We start from the raw sequence: 27,444 nt of genomic DNA on the forward strand, positions 1-27,444 counted from the left end.
AACAAAATAGCTTTCCAAAGACTTTAAAATATCATTTAAAAATATATATTTTCATTGATTTCAGAGAGGAAGGGAGAGAGAGAAACATCAATGATGAGAAAGAAACATCGATTGGTTGCCTCCTGCATACCCCCTACTGGGGATTGAACCCAAAATTCACACATGTGCCCTGATGGGGAATCAAACCGTAACCTCCTGTTTTATAGGCTGGTGCTCAACCCCAGTGGGGCTAAAATATCATTTCTCAAAAAGTATATTTGGCTGACAAAGTGTGCCAAGAACTGATACACATTCTCTAGTCACCCTCTTTCTTAATGGAATCAGAGGATCTTCCGTTGGAAGTGGCTTTGGCCTCTTTCATTCCGGCTTACCTCCCACAACATCCAGCCCAGCAACCATTTCATCTCTAGCTGAGCACTCTGGGTAGGAGAAAGCATGCCAACTTAATAAACAGCAGGAGCACATTTTCCTCAGTCCTAATTTTTCATTATTGCTATTATTATTATTATTACTGTGACTATAGAATCACATATCCACAGTTAAAAGTTTAGATATAACACATAAAGATAAAAATGTTAAATTAGTTGTATTCTTGCTAACCACTATTAGTATTTTGATATATATTCTTTAAGAATTTCTCTGTCTCTCTGTATCTCTCTCTGTGTCTCTTTCTCCATCTACATACATCTATATTTCTATTAAATTAAAGTGGTACCATTTATATCCTGCTTTTTTCTACTTAACCATGTAATACAAACATATTTTTATTCAAATAAATATAACTCTATATCACCATTGTAATAGCTGTATAATATTGCATTTAATGACTATATCATGATTTCTTTAAGCCTTTATAGCCGAAAGTTTACATTGCTCTATATATTTCACTGTTATAGCCAATATTGTGTTGAACATTCTTGTACATGTATCTCTGTGAAGCTGATTAAATTTCAGTGACCAAAATCTAGAAGTGAAATTCCTGGGTCAACTGCACATATTTAGGACTCTTCATACACATTACCAAGTTTGCCCTATAAAGATTGTAGCTTTACCCTTATTCCAGCAGTAATGAGAATGCCCTTTCACCACACCCTCACCAATACTGTTTTGGGGGGAAATTGGTTTCCAGTTTAGCCCTAGACAACCTTTCTAGTATTTGAACAAAACTGTCATGTCCCCGCAAAGTCTCCTCCTTTTTAGACAGAACATCCGTCCACTATGGATTAATAAATTATTGTCAGCCTGGCACCTGGAGGATCAATAGTTCTGTCCTTGATCTTTCACCGCTCAACATTCTAATAGATGACTTGGAGGAAGCTGGGAAAAACATGCTTGCAGATTCTTTTCAACATTTGTTTAGTGCCTACCAGATGCCAGGCATGGTGCCTTGTTCTTAGGACATAAATACCAATGAGCCCAGGCCCTGGCCAGGTAGCTCAGTTGGTTAGAGCATTGTCCTGATAGGCTAAGGTTGTAGGTTCAATTCCCTGGTCTGGATACATACAAAAATCAACCAATGAATGCATAAGTAAGTGGAACAACAAATTTATGTTTCTCTCTCTGTCTCTCTTCCTCCCCCCTCTCAAATCAATAATTTAAAAAACAGAACAAAAACAAACAAAGCAGGCAGGCCTCTTCCTTGCCCTGGAGGAGCTCGCGATTCTCTCCAGACTGAGAGGAGTATGATGGGGCTAGATCCGGTGATTTCCAACACAGCTCATGTAGGAAACAATAATATTTGTGAGAGAGGGCAGCAGCCACCCAGTCCCTTTCTCAGGCTCCAGTCCCTTTCTCTTCAGCAAATATTTGTGGAGCCCCTTCTGTGTGTCAGACCCTGTTCTCCAGAACAATCCTCTAGAAATTATTTTTTGAAGCGTTACACCCTTCCCTTCAGCATGGCCATAAGCAAAAAGACGTCTCCACTACACTCGGACCCAAGTGTCCTCAAGCTTAACTATGCCTCTCCCTCCTCAATGATTTATTTTCTCTGACAATTTCCCAAGAGAAATTTGGGCTGGCTAATACAAAACCAAATGCATTTTGAAGAATTAACTTTAGCGGGAGATAAGCTGCTTAAAAATCCTTTTGGGGGGGACAGTAGGCAGTGCTGAAATACCTAAGATTTGATTCTAGAAGTCCACTATGACATATAAATTAGGCTGGAACAGAGAAAGAAATGCTCCCAACTCTAAAACATGCAGCAGTTGGTGGTTGACAGATGATTTTGTTACTAATATCAAACATCCAGAAATTTCTTCTGAACTGTACTCTGAGATCAGCTCATCCCTATGTTCTATCTCCTCCTGAGCCATAACATCCAGGTCTTAGGTTCACTTCATCCTCAGAGAACGGGGTTGTTACATGCATCAGGAAATCCTCGTATCTGAAGGACTTGACACAAGAAACAGCCTCTCGTCTGTGGGCCTCCTGGTCAGATGTCCTGGCAGAGCCAGAAGGACCTAGGAAAGGTTACAGTACTTTGAACTGTTGGGTGTTAAATGCCAAAACTGATGGCCCTTCTTTGCAGAGAAGTACAATCAGCTCACGATTTGAAGTGTGAAATGAGACATGCCTGGTTCTATGTTTTAACTAGTAGCCCTGAGCACGAATCCGTGCGCCAGTAGCTCGCCAGTAGCTTGCTGCCGCCCTCCAGTAGCTTTCCACCCAATGCCCCGCCCTCGTGTAGCTCCCCCTGCCCCCCTCCCCCCTGTCCCTCCCACCCCATAGCTTGCTGTCCTGCCCCCTCCTGTAGCTCTCCACTGCCCACTTGTAGCTCGCTGCCCCAGCATCCTGCTGATCTGTGATCTGGTCATTACGTGGTGGGTCGTTACGCTTCATGGTGTAATGACCATTTGCATATTACATCTTTATTATATAGGATTATTGGATTGGTGCCTGACATTTTGTTGGATGTCACAATAGTTTGCGCTTGATTGGAGCAGAAACAGTTGATCTTTGTTTCCCACGTGTTTTATGAACCAGGGCCCACTCACTGGAGTTCAGGGAGTGTACTAATATTAAGGGCTGGCTCTGCCTTCCTCTCACTCTCCTTTCCAGAGTTGTATGGCTAAAAGGGAGAGAAACAAATATGTCTGTTCCCCTCTCCCACCTGGTCATGGCCATGGGGAGTTGCCAATAGTCTAAGTCTTCATTTTCCAAATCGAGTTCTATTCATACTCTCTGCAGACAGCCATGGCTTGGCCCACCCCTGGGCCTAGAGGTGCACAGAGCGGCGGTGCAGTGAGACTGACTCAGGAGGATGGTGAAGGGAAAGGCCCAGACAGGCCCTGGAGGTGGGCTGGAGTCTGTTTCAGCAGAGCATTCCAAGGCCCTGGTTTGGACGGAGGAGCCCTGAGCAAGTTCTAGACAAGACCCCTCAGTCTGTGGGCTCTGTGTCCTGTGAGGAGGGGCCAGGCTGAAGGTGGCCACAGGGCATCCTCTGAAGCAGGTAGCCAGCACAGGGCAACTTGAGTGTGGGTCTATGGGCCAAACTGCACACACCCAGACACGCACACAGACTCTCTCTCTTCATTCCTCTCTCTTATTTTTTTTAATTTGACTTTTTATTAAGATAATTGCTGATTCCAATGCAGCTGTAAAAATGATACAGAACTTGGACAGGTTGGCTGGAGTGTCCACACATATGTGATAGGTTTTTCCTGAAGTAAAGCAAGAAGAGTAATGGGCAGGCCACAGGCAGGAGTAGGGAATTCTAAATTGGAACCTATTTTCCATGTCATTATGCAGTTATATTTGTCAAAGAAGAAGAATATAAATGTCATTTAACAGTCTGCTAGCTTGATTTATAATTCGATTTATACACATATGGCATTCAGGCCTCCCTTTGTGCCATTGCCCACACCCCTGCAGGTCAGGGGTTGGCCTAGGGCTCTAGGAGGTGTTATTCCTAAATTAGTTACCCCTAAAGAGAGTCTGAATATTCTGACTTCTAACTAGGACAGCCTATTAGCTTCCAGGTCTGATCCTTCCCTTGCAGAGCCTTCTGAGAGGCTGGCAGCCAAAGGAAGGAAAGTGCCAGCAGTATTGGGGATGGTATGGAACACTGGGGTCTGGGGAAAGATTCTCTTGGTAAGACTGAAATGAAGAACTCTTGTTCCGTCTAGATAAATGGCTCACCCATGTCCAGTAAGTACGTCTATTTCTCTGCTTTGGTGTTTCTTTTCTGTTCTTGTCTTTTGGGGTTTCCCTTAGCCTCCTAGTAAAATTCCACATGAACAACTTCTATATGTCTGGGCTAAGCTGAAAGGCTGTGGGCTTGACTAGCTGGAACTAGGACAGAGCCAGTTGAGCCAAGGCAGGTGGAGCCTGTAAACATTTTGCAATCTCTGCTACCTCGCGCTTCACAGGATTGACCAAGGACCCAGCAGCTGCAGAAAGGCAGAGGCTGTTCCTGTCCAACCTCGTGCCTGGGCGTGTGTGTGCTCAGACAATGTTTGTTGAATGAATGAGCAAATGTCCTTATCTAGCATGGGACACAAAATAAACACTCAGTAAATTGTTGAGGTAAAACATTATTTTTAAGCATTTTAATGAATTAAGAATTACTAATAATTACAATGAACAATAAACATATATAGTAACATATAACAATAGATTGTAATTAAGTAATATAAGCATACATGATAATTCATAGTAAATTAATAATTTAGTTAAAATTTAAATAGTAAATAATAAAATATATTTACATAGGCCATTTGATTGAATTTACTTGAACTAAATTTATTCCTAGAAAGCTTGACCACTTTGTCAGAGAGAGAAAAGTAAATTGTTATGTTACCAAACTGAAGATAGGGGGATGATTTAAAATAGCTTCAGGCAAATGCATCATAATTCCTTCCTGGTTTTACATAGGGTGTGCCACATTCTGAACTGTTGGCATTTTCCTCCAGGGACCTGCCTTCTATGTTCACTTGTACTTGTAGAGCAGTTAATCCACTAAGATAAGAACCATAAATATACAAATATATATATATTTATTTCAAGTTTTTGGAAAGGTCCCTAGATTATTGTCTCAGCACATGTGGTTCTAATACTTATGCTTAATGTTAACAGTTCTACTCTTTTATCAAATATAACAAGTGCTGTGTATCTGATCTTTGGCCATAATCCTATCTAATAAAGAGAGAATATGCTAATTGACCATCACTCCATCACAAAGATGGCTGCACCCACAGCTGAGGCCAAGTTCCCATAAGGAGCCTTAACGAGCAGTCAGCAGGGACCTGAGGCTACGCCCTCCCCCACCCCCGTGGGGCTTGACAGGGGACCTCAGGTCATGCCCCCCACCCAGCCGGGCTTGACAGGGGACCTCAGGCTGCAACCCCGCCCTGGCGTCAGGCTGGGGGACCTCAGCCGCACCCCCCACCACAGTGCCAGGCCAGGGGACCTCAGGCCGCGCCCCCCACCAGGTGGGGCTTGACAGGGAACTTCAGGCCATGCCCCCCACCCTGGCACCAGGCTGGGGGACCTCAGACTGCACCCCCCACCCGGCTGGGCTTGACAGGGGACCTGAGGCTGTGACTCCTGCCTGGCTGGGCTTGACAGGGGACCTCAGGCAGTGCCCCCACCCAGCGGGGCTTGACAGGGGACCTCAAGGTGCACCCCCAGTGCTGGGTTGGGGGAACTCAGGCTGCGCCCCCCGCCCAGCGGGGCTTGATGGGGGACCTGAGGCTGCACCCCCCTCCCGGTGCTGGGCTGGGGAACCTGAGGCTGCAGCCCCCTGCCTGGCGGGGCTTGATGGGGGACCTCAGGCCATGCCCCCCACTCAGCGGGGCTTGATAGGGGATCTCAGGCCGTGTCCCCCACCTGGCGGGGCTTGATGGAGGACCTCAAGGCATGCCCCCCACCCTGGTCTGGGCTGGGGGACCTCAGGCCACTACCCCCGTCCTGGCACCAGGCCAGGGGATCTGAGGCTATGTCCCCTGCCCAGCAGCGCTTAACAAGGGTGGGACCGGCCGGGTCTGGATCTAGCCCAATGGGGCGGGGGGGCGGCCGGGTCTGGATCTCATGCGATTTTGAGGTGCATGTGGGTGGGCGGGGACTTGATTCTGGGTCCCGTGGTGTGCCCCAGACTCTGACAGGAGGAAGGTTCATATACATTTTACTAATTTTCTTTCATCTCTGACACTTCTATTATAGAGAAAGGGCAAATAGTAATATTGAATTATTTCCTCTAATTCATCACCTTTTAATGTGCATGAATTTCATGCACCGGGTCACTAGTGTATTGATATGTTGTCATGACTGTGCAAGGTATGTTGCAGTCCATTCTGACATATATTCCATCCACACCAATTAAAAATAATAAGACACGTAAATCAATTCTAATTGAGAGCCTAGATCTGAACCCATAGATTTATGGTTAATTGATAAGGGTGCCAAAACAGTAAAATGGGGAATAGCTTTTCAACAAATGGAATTGGGACAACTGGGTATCTACAAGCAAAAGAATGAACTTGGACCTCTATTTTACAACATATACAAGAATTAACTCAAAATGGATCAAAGACCTAAATCTAGAAGCTCTAAAACTCTTAGAAGAAAATATAGGGGTAAATATTATTGACTGCAGATTTGGCAATGGATTAGTAGAAATGATGTAAAAGTATAAGCAACCAAAGAAAAACAAATGAGATTTCATAAAAATTAAAATCTTTTATGCATCTAAGGACTATCAAGAAAGTGAAAAGACAATCTACATAACAGAAGAAGTATATTTACAAAACATTTATCAGATAAGGGTCTTGTATCCAGAACATATAAAGAACTCAACAACAGAAAGACAAACCACAGAATTTTAAAATGGGCAAAAGACTTGAATAGACATTTTTCCAAAGAAGATATATAAATGACCAACCAGCACATGAAAAGATGCTCAAGATCATTAGTCATTAAGGAAATGCAAATCAAAACCACAATGAGTATACTTCACACCCATGAGGATGGCTACAATTAGGAAAAATGGAAATTAGCAAGTGTTGATTAAGTTGTGGAGAAATTGGAACCCTTATACATTGCTGGTGGGAATGTAAAATGGTACAGCCACTGTGAGGAACAGTTTGGTGGTTCCTCAAAAAGTTAAACACAGAATTAACTATATGATCCAGCATCCTATGAAAACAGGACTCAAACAAATACATGTACATGAATGTTCATTACAGCACCATTCACAATAGCCAAAAAGTGGAAATAAACCTACACATCCATCAGTGGATGCAGGGATAAACAAAATGTGGTATACATAAAATGGGATATAATTCAGCCCTAATGCCACAATGCTAAATGCTACATTCTACAATGTGGATGAACCTCAAATATATTATGCTAAGAAAAAGAAGCCAGACAAATAGGTCACTTATTGTATGCTTCCATTTATATGAAATATCCAGACTAGGTAAATCCATAGAGACAGAAAGCAAATTAGTGGTTGCCAGAGGTTGAGGGAGGAGGGAATAGGGAGTGACCGCATCATGGGTACAGGGTTGCCTTTTGAGTGGATGAAACTGTTTTGGAACCAGATAGAGGTGATGGTTGCACAACCTTGTGAGTGTACTAAATGCCGTTGACCTCTATCCTTTAAAATGGTTACTATTATGTTACATGAACTTCAACTCAACAAAATAAAAGGAAAAATGAGAACAGCCAGGCCCTCGCCCCTCTCCCAGACACCTCTGTGGAGCGGGCTCTGTAGACTGAGCTCCAGTCCCCACAAATTCGCAGGGGCAGGAAGCACAGTGCAGCGCTGTCCTACCATGCATTGGGGCTTGGGAGTAGTCACACATGGAGGGCCATGCCTGATCTCCCTGTGTGTCCCTCCTCATTTTCCCACAGCTGGATGCTAAACAAGTCTCGGGTGTCAATCCAGGACTGGCTACATAACTCGTAGAGCTTGGTGCAAAGTGAAATTTGGGGTCCTCTGTTAAAAGATTATTAAGAATTTCAAGCTAAGTGCCCATCAGCAGATGAGTGGATTAAAAAACTGTGGTATAGGCTTTCAGCCGGAACCTCCATATTCCAGTAATTTGCCAAAATGACTAACAAAGGGAAAGATGAGAGGAACCCCCTATATGCTCTCTAGGCCTTTTAGAAAACGGAGTTGTTCCTTTGGCCACAGACATGCGAATCTACCAGAAAGGTGATATTGTGGACATCAAGGAAATGGGCACTGTTCAAAAAGGAAGGCCCCACAACTGTTGCCATGGCAAAACTGGAAGAGTCTACAGTGTCACCCAGCATGCAGTGGGCATTATTGTGAACAAGCAAGTTAAGGGCAAGATTCTTGCCAAGAGAATTAATGTACGTATTGAGTGTATTAAGAACTCTAAGAGCCGAGATAGCTTCCTGATGGCTTCCTGAAACGTGTGAAGGAAAATGATCAGAAAAAGAAGGAAGCCAAAGAGAAAGGTACCTGGGTTCACCTGAAGCGTCAGCCTGCTCCACCCAGAGAAGCACTCTGTGTGAGAACCAATGGAAAGGAGCCTGAGCTGCTGGAGCCCATTCCCTATGAATTCATGGCATGATAAGTGGGAAAAAATAAAAAAGATTTCTGAGCTGATAGAAACAACAACAACAACAACAAAAACCACTGTGGTACATCTACACAATGGAATACTATGCTGCTATAAAAAAGAAGGAACTTTTACCATTTGGAACAGCATGGATGGAACTGGAGAGCATTATGCTAAAGGAAATAAGCCAGTCAGAGAAAGATAAATATCACATGATCTCACTCATATGTGGGATGTAATGATCAACATAAACTGGTGAACAAAAATAGATCCAGAGACAAGGGGCGGTGGGTAGGGGGGTAGAGATCAACCAAATAACTTGTATGCATGCATATTAGCATAACCAATGGACACAGACACTGGGGCAGTGGGGGCCTGCCCTCAGGGGTGGGAGTGGCGGGGGGGTGTCAATAGGGGGAAAAAGGAGACATATGCAATACTTTAAACAATTTTTTTAAAAGAATTTTAAGATAGCAATGTTTAAACAAGCACAGCACTCTTCTGAGAATGGTATCCTGTCTCCACAGGTCATACACCTGATGGTGCTCACCCCTGTCTCTGCTTCGCTGTCACTTTCTATCACCACAGGTTCCCTCTGTGACAATGATGAATACTTGTGCCCTGTCTGGGATGCCTTGGACCGCTCAGCTATCCCCGCAGAGCCATCTTCTGAAGCCAGATCAGTTTAATGTCTTCCCAGCCTTTCTCCTCTCGTCCCCTCCCTCACAGTGGGACTTGCAGAAATTCTGGCTGCCATGAGAGCTCACTCTATGGACAGAAGAGATGTAGCCCTGAATGCGAGGAGACTGGGAAGAAGCAGGACAAAAATAAGGCCTTGTACCAGTGGAGGGGGTTGGCCCGATGAGCTTTCCCTTTGAGCACTGAGATTCTGTATTTAATACAGGCTGATGTGTATAGTCACCCCTATTTTCACAGATGAGTGAACTGAGACTCAGTGAGGTTAAATGACTTCAGCGAGGTCACTCAGCTGGTTACATTTTTTATTTTGAGTACAACTGTAACTTAGGAAAATTTAAGACATTTACTTATTTTACTTTTGGCAATCCTGGCTCATAAATAGTTACCTGCAAGGACTCGGTTAAAATCAGGACTTTTTTTTTTTTAATAGCTTTGCTGGCTAAGTTTCAGTTTCGTTTCATTTTCTATCACTTAAGTTTCAGTTCTGTTTCTCAGGATATTCTCTTTCCCTTTTTAGTGGTATTATCTGATCCTGTTTGCAATACTTGTTCCTTTGTGCCCATATAACCTGATTAAAATACACCAGGTATTCTAAGGCAGATATTGCTAAGTAGGAAGTCTAAGCAGATTTAAAGCTCAGTGCCATGCACATTTAGTCCAGCATTAAGCAAAATGCACCTACTTTATTACTAGCCCCAGTAGCTGCCTCACCATCTATGTATCCATGGCTTCACTTACCCTGTCTCTACATTCCTTGATGTGAAAAGGCCACCAAAAATCTCTGACACCCTAACCAGCCTAACATGAGTGCACCATATCCAGTGTTTCTGCCTTTGCTGGAGACAGGACTGATGGAGACGTTCTGAACTAGCTGGTATTCTGGCCATAAGGTGGAGGAAAGGAGCCTGGGAGTCTCTTCATTCGCTGCTTATTCTCAACTCTGTTGAAATCCAAACAGCCCAAGGATTCCACGGGACACCAGGAACTGGAAAGTTTGAGGAAAGGGCTCAAAACAGTGACCAACCAAGTGGTTAGATCATTCTTTGGACTTGACAACACTTAAAGAGGGAAAGAGAGAAAAAAGATTGAACTTCTATTTAGGCAATTACACATGCTTCAGACACTAAATCACTAAGATATTTAAACTCTAAAAATATTCTACTTGAAACTTAAATCCTTGATGGCCTCAAATTTGAAATGACATTGCTAATACGGACTCTATTTTGACAATTAGGAAAACAGGGGAAAAAATGTAGAAAGAGAAAGAAAAAAAATTCAAATTGCAATTCTGCCATTAAAAATAACTCCTCCGGGAGTGGGCAGGAGGGGGTCGATGGGGGAAAAAGAGGAACATTTGAATATATTCTCAATTTTTTTTTCTAATCATATTTTTGCATATTGTTTTGACCATGCTATATGTGAAATTTTATACCCTGATTTTTTTCATTTAACATTATATTATAACATTTCTCTATGTTGACACAAAATTTGCCAACTACATTTTTAATGGTTATATAAATTCTTTCATATGTATATAATGTATTTGCCCATTCACTTATTTTTGGACAATGATAATACAAATTATCCTATTGTGAACATATTTGCATATAAAGCTTTTTTTTTTCTTTTTCTGATTTAAGATTATTTCCTTAGGATATATTCTCAAAAATAGGTAGATGAACAGGTATAAAAAAATTTAGGATTCTTAATACATACTTATGAGTTGCTCTACAAAATGGTCATACTCTAAAGTAGCCTATTTAATGTAAATGTTCCTGTTAAAATCAGCTGCCTAAAGTTGTCTGAAGCAAATATTCCATTAAAAGCAGCTTGACACCCATCTAATTTAAACAAAAATGTCCTTTATTTTACCTATGCCTCTGATATTTAGCAGTTCACTAAAGTGACCATATTTTGATGGGGGGAAAAAATCAAGATTTAATCAGCTTATTTGACACAGAGGCATAAAGAGGAGTATAAAATGTGGTCTGTGCCAAATAGGATAGACAAGAATTACACACGGAAATAACTGAGACAAAACAGGGTTGCTGAACGGGGTGGTTAAGTGCCAAGGCAGCTCAGGGAGATGAGACCCAGGGGACTGCATGGTTGGGAAAGGCAAGGCAGTTACACAGTAAGACTTAGGTAAATACAGATGAGGTGAGAAGGGCTTTCCAGACTGGGAAAACAGGATTGACAAAGACAGTTCATCGTAAATATTAGAAAATGAGGAGATGGCCGAAACCGGTTTGGCTCAGTGGGTAGAGCGTTGGCCTGCGGACTCAAGGGTCCCAGGTTCGATTCCGGTCAAGGGCATGTACCTTGGTTGCGGGCACATCCCCAGTAGGGGGTGTGCAAGAGGCAGCTGATCGATGTTTCTCTCTCATCGATGTTTCTAACTCTCTATCCCTCTCTCTTCCTCTCTGTAAAAAATCAATAAAATATATTTAAAAAAAAAAAAAAAAAAAAAAAAAAAAAAAAAAGAAAATGAGGAGATGGCAAGCTAACATTTGCAACTGCTGCAGACTCTATTTGTACACTAAATTCTGATGTCCCATTTTCTGATTTGCATTCAAAGAAGTTAGTCTACATTGGCTCGTATAATTTTAGAGCTAGAGGAGACATAGCTCAGCCTAATACCTTTCATATTCTACATTTTGTGAAGGAGGAAATGGACATTAGTGAGGGATTAGAAGCTTTCTATTCTAATTCCCAGGATGGTGCTCTTTCTACTGGGTCCTATGCTCAAGTATACCACATGGGAATCTGACAGAGACTGGGATTACTTAATGCTTTATATGTATACCAGAGGCCTGGTGCAGGAAATTCATGCATGGGTAGGGTCCCTAGGCCTGGCTGGAGATCAGGGCCCATCTGTGGGGCAACCGGCAGGGCGATCTGGGGGCCCCCCGTTGGCATCCACCTTAGCCGGCCTGGCGCCACCCGCTCACCGGCCCCGGCCCCTGCTGCCGCCGCCAGTCGTCTCCCTCTGCAGGGTGACCAGTGGGTCGATTGGGGGGCCCCCACTGGCACCTGCCTTGGCTGGCCTGGGGCCTGCGGGCTGGGGGCAGCTCCTGCGTTGAGCGTCTGCCCCTGGTGGTCAGTGCGCGTCATAGCGACTGGTCGTTCCACCGGTCATTCTGACGTTTGGTTGATTTGCATATTAGGCTTTTATTATATAGGATGTTTACACACACACACACACACACACACACACACACACACACACACTGCATTCTAACAGAGTCAGAGAAAATAAGGGGAGGGAAATGCCAGGTAGGAATGATTATGTAGATATAAGGAGGTGACTGAGTTTTGAACAGCTTCAAAATTTAGTCCCATACCTGTATTAGGGTATTCTGTGTGCAGTGATTAATGATAACTATTTGTGTTTTGCATACATAAGTGTATTTAAAGAAAGTCTACAAATATAATCATCAGATTAATTAAACTTTTTCTTGAACTCTTACTAACAGAAGTCACCTGTTAAATTTTATAAGGAATGCAAGAAATAATGTGAAGGATGTAGCCCCAGGCAAGTCACAATTTAGCTGAGGGAATAAAATGCAGAAAGATATCTGTTAGTGGAAAATTATTTGATACAGACAACCGTTACATAACTTGTTACCTAATCAGTGTCTTACAAAAAGTGAGCACTAAGTATATATTTGCTAAATGAATGAATGAAGGAGAAAAAATACCATTTCCGGGTGGGAGAGCCATGGGAGAAAGGAGATTTAAGAATGGTTAAGATTTAGAAGAATGAGGAGGAGATAAGAAACATTCCAAACAAGGAGCAAAACAGAAGCCCAATGTTCCTATTCTTGGCAAGTTAGATAAACATGTTACCTGATTGCTAAAAATTAACTTTCCAAAAAAGATAAATGTGGTATAATCAGGCATGTGAACATACACACAGCCTAAACTTAACAGTACACCTCTCCAAGAGGTAGCTTCAGGGCAAGAGAAAAAATGTATTCTAAAAGTTAGCTTTGTAAAGCAAATAAACTCTTTGTCCATCAAAAACCAAACCCTAACCTTGCTTCCTCAACCCAATGATATTGCTATAAGCTATAACTGTCAGGAATGGAAAATGTGCCATTTTCTGAAATGTCTAAGAGATATTAATGATTAGTGATCACATAGTAAAAAATAATAATTCTGATGGATGCTAATTCTCTCCTGGTGTAAAAGGCCTGTAAGTTCAGTTCTGCAAGGGGCGAAGGTGATGCAAGTACATACTGATCACTCACTCTGCACAAAGTATATTTGCCCCAAATAATCCTCTGCACTTTTTATACAGCTTAAGAATTAGAGTTATTGCCCTAGCTGGTTTGGCTCAGTGGATAGAGCGTCAGCCTGCAGACCGAAGGGTCATGGGTTCAATTCCAGTTAAGGGAACATGCCATATTGTGGGCTCGACTCCCAGTAGGGGGCGTGCAGGAGGCAGCCAATCAATGATTCTTTCTCATCATTGATGTTTCTCTCTCTCTCTCTCTCTCTCTCTCTCTCTCTCTCTCTCTCTCTCTCTCTCTCTCCCCCTTCCTCTCTGAAATCAATAAAAATATATATTTAAAAAATTAGAGTTATTATTCTAGGCACTAGTCCCTAAAATATAATATCCTCTTTCAAGAATATTAAACCACAAGACATGTACTGTTACAGAAAACCGGAAAAGAACCAAGCAATACTTAGAGAGATGGAGTTACATTTATTACACGCAGGTCCAGAGGAAAATGTCTCTCAAATTCTGGGCCCCAACATGGAGGAATTTTCCCTATTTATATGTTTTTTACCTTCTTTGTCTCCCAAATATGGGGTGTTTCCGGCCCCCTTTGCAAGTTCTTAAAGAGCCCCTATATGCTGGGGCCTTGAGACCTCAACCAAAGGCTTGGCCTGGTGCCAGTACTGATAATTTCATCCGGGGAAGGTTTAATGGTCTCTCTGAAGTGGGAGTAGTCTTATTTTCCTTATTATTTAAGCAAGCAAGCATTTACAGAAGCCAAATAGCAGGTTAAAATTTCAAACAGCAGTTTTTATATAAGATGGATGCTTCAGTACTACTGACAGATACAGAACACATGTAAAGAGTTTTTGTTGTAATATTTTTCTCTATTAAAGGCATTTGTTTCTTGAATGAAAAGAGGCTTAATAGTTATTGAATCTAAACCCTAAAAGTTGTTTGTAGATGTATGTAGTAAATACATGATAACATGGTGTAAAGGACAGGAGGTGGAGGCATGTTTACCTACCCTATAAATGGTCAATGAACTCCTTTAATTACAAGGTAAATGAACCTGTACATGAAACTAAGCACTGGTAAATGAATTGCTAGTGATAAGGTTTCTACATTTTGCCTGAAGTGGAAATAACATCAATTAAAGTAAACTGTGAAAAGTTAAGAATGTATACTGTATCCCCATAAAAATCAGTATTACTGGAATGACTGAGGTAGAAGGACCTTCAAACTACAGTGTATATGTACTCTGCACACCTACACACACACACACACACACACACACACACACGTGTGTGCACACTCACACACATGCAATCTCAGGAAAATATTGGGAATGAATTGTATAGCATTTACTTGTAGGTAGTAGAATTATGGTTTATTTGAAATTTTTTCTTTATTAATAAAAAATTTAATAGTGAACATGTGTGGTTTTTAGAGTCAGAAATGGTAAATTTTATTTTAAACTCTTGGGTCCTTGAATTGAAAGCATTTCACATGATCTAGATGGTATAATGGTTGAAAACATAGTGTGGGGCAGCCAACTAGGGTTTGAATCATAATTTAATCACTTTATTGATCAAGACCTTGGGAAAACAGTTTAACTTCTCAGTCTCAGTCTCCTCATTTATAAAATGCCATATATCTAAAGAATGTGAAGAAGATTAGAAACTGTATAATAAGTGGTTAGTACAACAGGACACAGTCTGGTACTCAGTAAATGAATGGTCTTACAGTGTACTGTGGCTCTGTTCAGAGAGACTTAGGCTTTGCCATGGAGAAATTATCCTTTTCTCCTGGCTGCTATTTCTTTGCTCAGTCTGACTTCTCCAAGTCATCAGAGTAGGCCAGTAAGGATTTAGTAGAGATGGAAATAAATGTCTTTGCATTATTAGAGCAGAGCTACTTTTGAGCCATTCAATCCTTGCACAATCCAACTCTTAAGGTCTCTGCTCAACTTCATGGACAGAATGTGCTAGAGAGGTGCGTTGTGGTGCAGCCATTGCCAGAACTGTCCCAAATGGGGATCAGAAGTTGGATAAGCCCACACTTGGGTTTCCCTCCTCGCCATCGGACATTTAATGCTTGTGAGGCTTTGCATCCAGAGGGCTAGATGTGGAAGTTGAAAGGGTGCTGGGGGAAGGATTTTGAGAACTGATAACGTGTATGTGAGTCTTAATTTAGCACCATGTCATCATTTCTTCTGTATGGCTGATTGCCTGGGTCACCAATTGAGATTTATGATTAAAAAAAACATTGAGGTTATAAATGGAACATTTTATTTTAAAAATATTGATTTCATTGATTTAAGAGAGATGAAGGGAGAGGGAGAAAGAGATAGGAACATCAATAGTAAAGAATCATTTATTGGCTGCCTTCTGCTCGCCCCCTACTGGGGATTGAGCTCAAAACCTGGGCATGTGCCCTGACAGGGAATCTAACTGTGACCTCCTGATTCATAGGTCAATGCTCAACTACTGAACTACACTGGTCCGGTTTGATGGAACATTTTAAATACAAAAATTACATGCAAGCAAAATAAACTTTGACCTGAGGTTTAATGGCAAAATAAATATCTTTGAATATTTCAAGTATAGTCAGACTATAAAACCAGTGTTCTAATGTATAGATATGCTCTGAGATAAACATCGCAAGAGCATTGTTTAATTTAGGTTATATTTATTTAACTTATATCCACATAGTCCCATCATAATTGGTTGAAAATGTGAAAAATAAAACAAATATTTTTCTACAGTATAAACAAATTGGGTGGGTTTTAATTAGTTTTAAATGAATTTAAAAAATTCATTTATTTAACATAATTTAAAAGTCAATTTTTAAAAATTAATTAAATCTTATATATTATCAGTTGTTTATGGGGTTTAAGTAAGAATTTTTAGTATGTACTTCTCTCTTTAAAGATTTGTAACCAGCCCCATAAAGTCGATAAATAACACAACATTTTATAGTTTATTTTTTGTAATTCTTCCAAACAGGTTTTCTCTCCCCCCGCCCCAAGAAAGATTAGTATTCTTGAAATGGTATTGCTTAGATCTAAATGATTTCTATTTACACGGTGTATAAATTAAAATGACATCAAAGAACAAGACAGCAGGCTGCTCAAGTCACTATATATAGGTCAGGATCCAAGAAAGTGATATTTGTTTTCCCAGAAATGATAAGATTCAGAACAAGTGACCCTTCCAACTAAACTTACAAGGGACTGGCAAACCAGAATGTCAGTGTATTTATTTATAACATGGGATATCCCTTTCTTGGGAGTGGATTATATATCTCCATTCTCCAGGGTATCTGGTCTCCCAGCATTAAGTCACGGGAAGCTGAATTGCTCATCAAAAAATCATTGGATTCTGAATTAGAATCACAGTGTGAAAACTGCACAGTCTCAGAGATTTTTCATGCGGGAAAGGGAAGAGCTCAAAGAACCAAGTCTTCCCCAGGACAGCGTATGTCCTTCCAGGTGGAAATGCATGTCCACCAGATGTGACAGCTATATACGTTGAAAAGTCTGCACCAGCCTTGAATGCATGGACTGTTCATTTTCCCTATGTTAGATTCCAAGCAATCTCCTTAAATAATTTTTGAAAGAAGGGAGATTTAAAAAATTAAGTATGATAATTTAATTATAAGGTTCACCATCCTCCAAGTACTTTCCCGTGATTCCGTGTAGTTGGGTTCCAGAGTGATTATCTTGTTCCATTCCTTAGGAAGGTTTCTTTCTGAGGATGACCTTGCTTGCATTTGGCTGTGTGCCAGGGTTCCTTCAGAACACACTGACAAACTGACTCCTGGGACACCTTCTGACACTGCAAGCCATTACATTGATTCTAACCAGCTTCACTCTAATTTTTTTGAAAGGCCAAAATATTGTGGTAACAAATTCAGAAAATCAGTTCTTCATGAAGTTTCAATGCTCCTTTCATCTATACTTTTAAGGGGACCTTGATTAATGTTTTGACCCATTTACAAAAACAACTTTAAATGTGTTAAACTGCATTCATACATTTAATATTTTGTTTCATTCACACTATGGATGTACATTTGTGATCTCCATTTTCCTACTTTATTTTTTTTAAAATATTTTTATTGATTTTTGGAGAGGGAGAAGAGAGAGAGGGAGAGAAACATTGACTGTCTCCTGTACACTCCCCACAGGGATGGAGCCTACAACCCGGGCTTGTGCCCTGACTGGGAAATGAACCAGTGACCTCTCAGTGCATGGGATGACAATCAACTGAGCCACACTGGCCAGGGCTTCCCACTTTATTTTGAATTAAATAATTCAATTTAATTTTTAAATTAAAATGTTATAAATATCATGACATTGCAATCTTCGGAGCTTCAGCATGTACCAGTGGAAAACAAGGGAATTTTTCCTTATAACCACAATGTCATTTTCTCATCCAAGAAAGTTGGCACTGATATACAGTAACCATGTCTAATAAGAAGTCCATATTCAAATATACCTAATTATCCCCCAAATGTCTTTTAGAGATTTTTTTTTTATGTTTAATCAGGATCCAATCATAGATTAGGAATTACATTTGGTTGACACGTCTCTTTAGTTTTCTTTAATCTAGACCCGTGGTCGGCAAACTGCAGCTCGCAAGCCACATGCGGCTCTTTGGCCCCTTGAGTGTGGCTCTTCCACAAAATACCACGGCCTGGGCGAGTCTATTTTGAAGAAGTGGCGTTAGAAGAAGTTAAGTTTAAAAAATTTGGCTCTCAAAAGACATTTCAATTGTTGTACTGTTGATATTTGGCTCTGTTGACTAATGAGTTTGCCAACCACTGGTCTTGACAATCCCCTGCCTGTGTTTGCTTTCCATGACATTGATATTTTTGAAGATTGTTTCATAGAATGTCCCACAATCCAGATTTGTCTTATTTCCTCATAATTAGATTCAGTGTAAACATCTGGGAAAAAATAGTGCACATACTTCAATGACATCCATGATATGAGGAGGAATATTAGATTGTCCTGTTACTGGTAATGTTATTTGTGACCACCCGATTAAGGTGGTACCCGTCAGATTTATCCATGTAAAAGTACCTTTCCCTCCTTTTAATTAAGATGTAATTTTTAAAACATGTGAATATTTCCCTTCCCAACAACTTTGCACCTAGTGGTGAAAATGTCTCACTCAATTATTACATTTGGTGGTTACAAAATTATGCCTTGCTTCTAAATTTTTAGTTGGCATTTTTTCTGTAAAGAACAGCTAACTTTCCCTGCATTCTCCTCCACCCCCCACTTTTTTCGAGAATTCCTATGGATTTGGATTCTTTTTTTAAATTCACTGGTACCATCTTATTCTTTTTGGTACTCAAATTCTGCCAGATTAGGCCAGTGGGAGCCCCTTCATGTGGAGTTTATTGACTTGTGTGTCCTTTGAGCATATCCCAATCTTTCCGGATTTCTGAAGCAATTGGTAAGAAATATGGGCTCTCCTGATTGGGTTACTAATCAAGATCTATCCACAGAGTTAGTGAAGGTATCCCCCAAGCCACAGAGGGTCTTTGAGAGAAGGCTGGACACTTGAAAAAATTAGGTTTCTTTTATGAAGGCAACGGGGTAAGATATAATGGGTTTAAGCTGGGTTGACAATCAACAGCTCACCAATAATCTGATTACTATGTACTTAAAGAAGTATATTAATCCAGCAAATTCCATTCCAGAGAACGTTGCTGTGACTACTTTTCTATTTAGCAAGCCAACCTTCCAGGACTTCAATCCCACCTCCCCACGGGTCCCTAGAAGACCATGTTGACTTTTGGGGGGAGACAACAGTTGGGCAAAAGGTCTATTTGCGGACATTGCATAGAACCAGGCAAATGCCTAATGCCATCCAGTTAGTTCCTCAATTTCTAACACAAGCCAGTAGCTTGAGGATTTTCCAAACCATCTCATTTTAGAATCAACTTTTTCTTCTGGACAGGCTTCAAAGATTGGATGGATTTCAGGGTTTCTCCAAAAGTTTAATGTACAAGTGTGAGAACTTGGGCAGCCTGGTCAATCTAAGTTCCTAAGAATCCTTCTGACAAAGGGAAGGTACAACGCTAGAGAGACTGAATTGAACCCAATGCTAGTGTTCCAGAAAAGGTGGTATACACCACAATTGGGCATGGATTCCCAATGAGAATACGGTCACAGAATCAATGCTAATGGTATCTACCTCAAATTTGTCTTGTAGGGTATTTTTGTAACCTTACAAAAACTTTTATAAAATATGCAATTATTTTTTTCCTAAAGATGTATAGCAATGAATAATTTACCTGTATTGTAGGTAACACCTTTAGGCCAGATTTTTAATTGTAATCTTTAAAAACAACTTAAGGGAGCATTTGAGATCTTGCTTCCTGGCAATTGTCAGTTTTGGCTCAAATAAACTCATAAAAATTCTCTAAAAAATAAATAAAACAATTTAATATTTAATTTCTCTTAAATGTATGATCTGACTAAGCAAAAACATGTAACCCCACTAAACAATTTATTTTTGAGGTACCTTAAACCCATGACAATTTAAGTGATCAAAAGTACAGATGCTAAGTACAATGACATCGGACATATGTTGATTGCTTTCCCATCATCATGTTTTCCTTCCTCCTTTACAACAGCTCTTTTTTTTTTTTTAATATATATTTTATTGATTTTTTACAGAGAGGAAGGGAGAGGGATAGAGAGTTAGAAACATCTACGAGAGAGAAACATCGATCAGCTGCCTCCTGCACACCCTCCACTGGGGATGTGCCTGCAACCAAGGTACATGCCCTTGACCGGAATTGAACCTGAGACCCTTGAGTCCCCAGGCCGACGCTCTGTCCACTGAGCCAAACCGGTTAGGGCTACAACAGCTCTTGATTCTTGGCTAGGGACCCACATGATTTTGAAGAATCTTGACTCCTCTTCTCTGGTTCCAATGAAATTACCAGGAATGGGCATGTAACCTAAGCCAATTCTGTTAGCATGAATCTCAGGACTAGTCTGGGTTGGGACAGAGATAAAGTTTTCTCTTCTATGCTAGATATAAACAAGGATTCATGTGACCCCAGGGGCTGTTGGCAGTTACTTTTGGTTCCTGGAGCATTATTCAATCATTTGTTTATTCAACAAGCATCTACTGTGTTCCAGATATCAAAATATAAAATTGAGTAAGACATGATCACTGATGTGAAGATATTTGTATTCTAATGGAGGAAACAGACAGGGAGGTATAATGGGAAAAGGAGCAAATACGTCAACATTCCAAGAGAAATTCTTGGTATGGATCAGATTGGCTGCTTCGAGAGGTAGAAGTGGCTGTATCGTTTTTCTGTAGTTGATATCATTATTCGTCTGTTCTGAACCATCCAATTAATTGTGGTTTCAGTGAAATTTCTTACAGTTACCCAATTGCAAAAGGGAAGGTATCCTCAATTCTCAATCACTGGCTCTTGTCTTTAACCTAAGGTATAATGTGAAAAGAGTTATATGTAGTCTTCTGGCTGCATATAACTATTTGGACAGTAATGTCAATAATAGCATCCTCACTGTTAAAGAGGCAGATAAAATAAAGTATATTGAATATGCATTAAATATCATCTAGGGACAAGAAACAGTAGTACTTTGTGTCCTTAAAGATGCCTTTTATGGGATATATCCATCTCATGCAAGACTTGGATACAAACATATACCCACCATTTCCACAGTAACACTATCTGGCCCATATGAATGATTAGACAGATATTATATAAGTGGGCTCGGTGGGGGGAATATCTTCTTAGGGGCATCTTATTAGAATCTTCCAGGTAGTTTTCCCCAACTAAACACAACTATATCTCACTCTGGGATTTCCCTGAAAAGGACTGCAGTATACATCACTCTTAATTGAAGGTGCTCTCTCTCTCTCTTATGTTAGGGTGGGAAAAGCATTGAGGCCCAGTCTAGTGAACTGAAGTATGGAGAGAGGGTTCTGAAAACAATCCACTGGAGGATAAAGAGCAAATTGTCCAGCTGATGGGTGATAACCAGAATCATAAAATCATGTATATGTGATATGTGTAGGAACTTTGATCACTGCATTTTCTAACATTGGCCAAAGACAGAAGTACAGAAGTCATCATTTTTTATTACAAATCTGAATTCTAACATAAAACTTATTGATCAAGTGTCGAGAGTTCATTCATACCAATGGCTTCTTGTTACCAAGGGAAATAAATATAAAGACTTTTTGCCTGAATCACATATAAAAATCACCGCAGAGGTAAAATGTTAGCTTACTACACAAAATATCTGGATCTAGACAGGCGACTGACTGTGGACCTGTGAATATCTAGCAAGAATAATATTATTGGTTGCCCAAAGTACTTTACCCTACACTTTATAAATGTGGGAACAGGAGATGAGATAGGGTAGAAAATTACAGGCAGTTTATGTTGATAGCAAAAAAGGGCAAGAATTGTTAAAAATCCTGGCGTGGCTCAGTGGTTGAGCATAGACCAATGAACCAGGAGGTCATGTTCAATTGCACATTCCCAGGCTATGGACAGATTCCCCAGTGTGGGATATGCAAAATTGGAGGCAGCCGATCAATGATTCTCTCATCATTGATGTTTCTATCTCTCTCTACCTCTCCCTCCCTCTCTGAAACCAATAAAAAATATATATTTTAAAAGTCTTTACAAAATTTTGTCCTGATTGTAAGGATTTCTACATTACACCCAAAGAATGCAAGGGAATGGCAAATTACATGAAAGAATGCCTTTCACATAGTATTTTGCCAATCTCAAATGTTTGGAAAATAATTCTTTATCTCCCCATTTACCAATGAAACTGATGTAGGCTTCAGTTCAGCCTTTTACTGAATTATAAATTAGCTTCTCAGGGCATGAAGTTGTGCGATAAGAAGGACTCAACACAGGCTCTCCCACAATAGATGTCCCACATTTTAGAAAAGAGTATCAATGTCATTCTTACTTTTTTACATACTCCTACTATGTAGCCATAGTAGGACTTCTTAATTTAAAAACATTAAGGATTTTTAGAAAACCCACCACTTAAAATTAATCTTCAACAGATCCAACTGGGTCTTAAAAAATATATAGCTTTTTAAAGAAGGCGGTGCCAGCGATATATTTTGGAGTTCTTTAAACTTTAAAAGCCAGTCAAGGTTCTTACCTTCCTAGAGTGAGTCACAGGGAACTCACACCGGCAGAGTATTCAAAATGTCAGTGTTACCCACAGAATCATTACTCGGGCCCCACCCAACGTGGCTCAGTTGATTGGGTCCTCCCTGCACCAAACTGTTGCCGGTTAGGTCAGGGCACGTGCCTGGGTTGCGGGCTCCATTCCCCCCGTGGGGGGCTTGCAGGAGGCAGCCAATGGATGTTCAGCGATGTTTCGTCTCTCTTCCTCTCTAAAAACCAATTTTTTAAAAAATCTTAAAAAACAAACAAACAACCTACCCTGTTTGACCCCTCCTGTAATAGCCTTACTCGCTGATCCCCTTTCATTAATAAATACAAAATTTAAAAGAAATATTACTTGGCAAATAAAATGATTCCCCAAAGATGGAGGGTCTAAGAGGGGCCTTTTGCTACGAACTGTCGTGGGAATAATTCCCAAAGAGCGTTACAGACCAGAGGCAACCGTTAGGCCCAGGACGGCCACACCAGTGCGTCCCTCTCCGCGCAGAAGCCGCGGCTCGCCTTCGGGTCGGTCGGGTCACCTCGGCGCCCCCTGGGCCGCGCCCCACCTCCGTCGGTGCAGCCCGCAGTAGGCGTGGGCGCTCGCTCGGGATCGAGGGGTCCCCCCCCCCCTGCCGGCCCCGGACACGCCCACACCCCTGCCTCCAGTCCCAGGCCCGCGATCCTCAACACAAGAGTCAGAACAACCGGTCCCTGGGAAGTTGTGGTGGGAAGCGTCCCACTGCTGACTTCCAGGAGGCCGGCCCGGCGGCGGCGGGCACAACGAGCTCCAGCTGGGGCAGCGAGCGCACTTCAGACGCACCCGGTTTCCACGACGCGCTCTACGCCACCGCGAGGGCACACGCGGCGCTGGCGGAGGAGGGGCGGCGGCCCCAGCGAGCAGGCAGGGCAGGGGAATCCGGAGTGAAAAGTGGGGTTAGGGCCTGAAGAAAAGACGAACTCCCCCACTTCCCTCCTCTCACGTGCGCCTCGCACGCCCTTCGCCGCCCTTCGCCTCACCCAGGCGCCCCACCGCCACCACACCCGCGTCCCCCCACCGGCTGCCACCAACTAGACATTAAGACCACGCGGAAACGGCCCGGAGGGAGGCGGCCGGGCAGCAGTTGGGCGTGGCTTCGTGGAGAGAGGCGGGCCCTGGGGGCGGGGAGACACACGCAACCGTCGGCTCGGACCACTGATTGGCTGAAGGTGCCTGTGCGAAGCCCGCTAGCGTCTCCGCCCGGACCGGCCGCCCCGCCTCTTCTCCCAGCTGCTGGGTCCGCACTGGCTCGTGAGGGAACCGCTCCGGCGTCACCGCACCCAGCACAGTGAGGACGACGGGACCGAGGGAGGTGGAAGGAAGACACGCTCGCTCGCTCCCACCCGCACTAGGGCCCCCTGAGCCGGCGCGGAGCTCGGGAGGAGGAGCCGCCGCCGGCACGCCCCGCCTCTGGCCCGGGAAGACGACGCCAGCGACCTCGCCGGCCGGCCGCCGCCCCCTTCGCCGGCGGAGACCCGCCCCTGACCCTCCCCCGGCGGCATGGGGGAGCCCCGCTCCTGACCGCTACGCCGCGCCTGGGCCCCCGCCCCTCCGCCCGCCCCCGCTCGCATGTCCGCGCCGCCTTAGCCGAGGATGCTGAGGATGAAGCTGCCGCTGAAGCCGACGCACCCCGCGGAGCCGCCGCCCGAGGCGGAGGAGCCCGAGGCGGATGCGCGGCCGGGAGCTAAGGCGCCGCCGCGCCGCCGCCGCGACTGCCGCCCCCCGCCTCCCGCGGGCCCGCTGCGGGGCCACCCGCCGCCGCCGCCCCGGTGTCTCGGGCCGCCTGTTGCTGGAGGAGCGGCGGCGGGGGCGGGCATGCCGGGCGGCGGCGGCGGCGGCCCCGCGGCGGCACTGCGCGAGCAGGAGCGGGTGTACGAGTGGTTTGGGCTGGTGCTGGGCTCGGCGCAGCGCCTGGAGTTCATGTGCGGGCTGCTGGACCTGTGCAATCCGCTGGAGCTGCGCTTCCTGGGCTCGTGCCTGGAGGACCTGGCGCGCAAAGACTACCACTACCTGCGCGACTCGGAGGCCAAGGCCAACGGCCTCTCGGATCCGGGGCCCTTGGCCGACTTCCGAGAGCCCGCCGTGCGCTCGCGGCTCATCGTCTACCTGGCGCTGCTGGGCTCGGAGAACCGCGAGGCCGCCGGCCGTCTGCACCGCCTCCTGCCCCAGGTGGACTCGGTGCTCAAGAGCCTACGCGCGGCCCGGGGCGAAGGCTCGCGGGGCGACGCGGAGGACGAGCCCGGCGAGCACGGATCGGACGGGGTTGGCGAGGAGGACGCCGAGAAGGACGGCTCCGGCCCGGAAGGCAGCGGCGCCGAGTCCCGGGCCGGCGATGGGCTGGGCTTCAGGGCCCAGGAGGAACTGCTGCTGCTCTTCACCATGGCTTCGCTGCACCCGGCCTTCTCCTTCCACCAGCGGGTCACCCTGAGGGAGCACCTGGAGAGGCTCCGCAGCGCGCTCCGCCGGGGCCCCGAGGACGCGGAGGTGGAGGTGGAGCCGTGCAACTTTGTTGGCCCCAGGGCCCAGGTAGGGCGCGCGAGCCTCCCAGACACCGCGGGGCAGTCACGCCAGGCAGGTCCCCGGCTTGGGTTTGGGGCACCACTAGGCCGAGCCTGACCCCGGCGGGCGCAGGTGTCTCGGATTCCCCTCCCAGCCCTGTAGCACTAATCTTCGTTTTGCTGGGCCGCCTCAGCTCCACTCACGGCGCCAACCCCCTTCCCCCCCGCATTCACAGGCACCCGCCATAGCAGAATACTCTAGAAGTCTCTTCCGTAACGGAATCGCCACGGAAAACGTGGTGCACTCAGCCCGAGTCCCCTCTCGGATGAAGGGTCTTTGGACATTTTTGGCTTTGAGCATCTCTCGGGCCCTAGGTGCCAGGAAAAACGAAGCGCTATAGGAGCCGGTGTGTGAGCCGCAGCCTGGCCGTGGGCAGTGCCTTTCCTTTCTCGTCGGGCGCTCTGCTTGCACGTTTTAAAGCTCTGCCGTACCCCTTGGCCCAGCGTCCTTAGATGCGCTCCCGGCGTGCCTTGCCACACAGGGGCTCTTTTTGCTCAGTGTGTGCCTGGCTTACAAGGGGGTCGTAAGGGGCTTATGGCTCCTGTTCAAGTAACTTGATTTCCAGAAGAAATCGGAAGTGGAGATCTGCAAATTGACTCAAACTAGTTAAGGAGTAGCGTTAGTTAAGGAGTAGCGCTCCTTGTCTGGGTTGGGAAGGAGCTCTCCTAAGGTGAGCTGGTTATACTTTTATCTCTGGCATAACCTGCTTTCCAAAGGGCTTGAGTCGTGTCTCCAGATTTGGGTTTGGGAATATTTGTTGGGCCTTTACTGTAGGCATAAGTGTTGTTTTCTAAAAAGTTATTAAACACCAAAGTGTAGTAGACGAGTGTCCGGATGAGTCACTTGTGGCAAACATTAAGGAAGATGAAATTTTTATAGAGCTATGAAAGTAATTTAATAATAATATAGACCCCATATAAAGTTCTTGAGCATGACAATTTAGTGGAGGGGAGGAGAGGAGGTTTCAGTTAGAGTAAAAACTATGTACAATAAGAGTTTGTTTTTGTGGTTCACAATTATTTAAAAAGGTATTAAATTGGACGCCTTACTTTTCATCCTAGGCGGTTTCCAGGCTGGTATACTGGAAGGGGGTTTTGCTTTTGCCTTCCCCCGCCCCTTTCTTGAAAGTTAATTTAATTTATATATCTGAATTGGGGGGCTGAAGATATTTAGTGCTAATCTAAGCTGAGCCCCTTCTTTTTAAAAGGAGGCTACTGTGAGGTAACTTACTCAATTTTAGGATATATCAAACTCAGATGTAATAATGTCTAATTTTTTTGTTTGAAATTTTATCTTCAAATATTTACTAGTAGCATGCAGCTGTGTATACTGGTGGTAAAAACTCAATTCTGAAGCCTACTCACTAAAATAATTCAGAAAAGTTCCATATGCACTGTCATTAAATTTAGAAAAGAAAGCCTGCACTCAGGAGTAATACTTTTATTTTTAAAAAATTTCTTGGTATAGCTTATATTGTAAAGATAACTTTAGATTGTAAGTAAGTTTAATAAAAATGCTAGGATGGAAACCGTTTATAATATTCCATTCATATCATTACAACTAGAGTAACCTATTTGAAATTTAACTGCTGGGAGTCTTTTTTCCTTTAAATTTTGCTTGTCATTGCAAGTGTTGGAAGGCGGCTGGACAAGAAGAGATGCGTGCACACCAGAATAATGAGATTTTTATCTTGACTGCAGTGAGTGCCGGGAGGATTGGAGAAAGTGAGGCTGGGCATGCTGCCATTAATTTCAGCACTTGGTTCCTTGTCAGGCAGTGCCCAGTGCTGTGGCCATGAGCTGAAGTGGGGGAACAAATCCTAGGGGATACACGCACTACAGGTGACGCTGAAGGCTTTCTAGACACTAGTAGTGTGTGCTACTTTTCTCTCCAGTAGTTGTGTACAGTCATTTGCGTCTCATTAAATTGTTAGGACCTCGCATTTTCTGCTGCTAGCGTGGACTCCCGAGTCCCCCAGCTGTGGCACGCTCTGGCCTTGACATTTCCGCTTTTGTTGCTTGCAAGCTGTCACTCCAAAGCTGCCGATGGGGGTGGATTGCTTTCAACCCCCTTTTCCTGTAGTCCAACCCAGCTACTCCGCGACCTTCTGCCGAGGCTCCCGGGAGGAGTGCTCACCTTGGGGTGTGTAGAGAGGCTCCCTAGCCTCGCGTGTCCTTCGTGCGTCAGCGTAGCGG

At 43.8% G+C, this 27,444-nt stretch overlaps 1 protein-coding gene and 1 pseudogene across 1 annotated transcript in view; both read left to right on the forward strand.

Annotated features, from left to right (window-relative positions):
- Nucleotides 1-7,490: 7,490 nt before the first annotated feature.
- LOC114228888 (60S ribosomal protein L21-like) lies at nt 7,491-8,568 on the forward strand (annotated as a pseudogene).
- A 15,381-nt stretch (nt 8,569-23,949) lies between these two features.
- ZCCHC2 (zinc finger CCHC-type containing 2) overlaps nt 23,950-27,444 on the forward strand; it is a 47,248-nt gene continuing 43,753 nt past the window's right edge. Inside the window, exon 1 of the mRNA XM_054723641.1 lies at nt 23,950-25,216. Coding sequence (XP_054579616.1) covers nt 24,284-25,216 — 933 coding nt within the window. The 5' untranslated portion in view covers nt 23,950-24,283. The remainder of the gene's footprint in view (nt 25,217-27,444) is intronic.

This window comes from Eptesicus fuscus, chromosome 12, assembly GCF_027574615.1.
Source record: "Eptesicus fuscus isolate TK198812 chromosome 12, DD_ASM_mEF_20220401, whole genome shotgun sequence".
Lineage (NCBI taxonomy): Eukaryota > Metazoa > Chordata > Mammalia > Chiroptera > Vespertilionidae > Eptesicus > Eptesicus fuscus.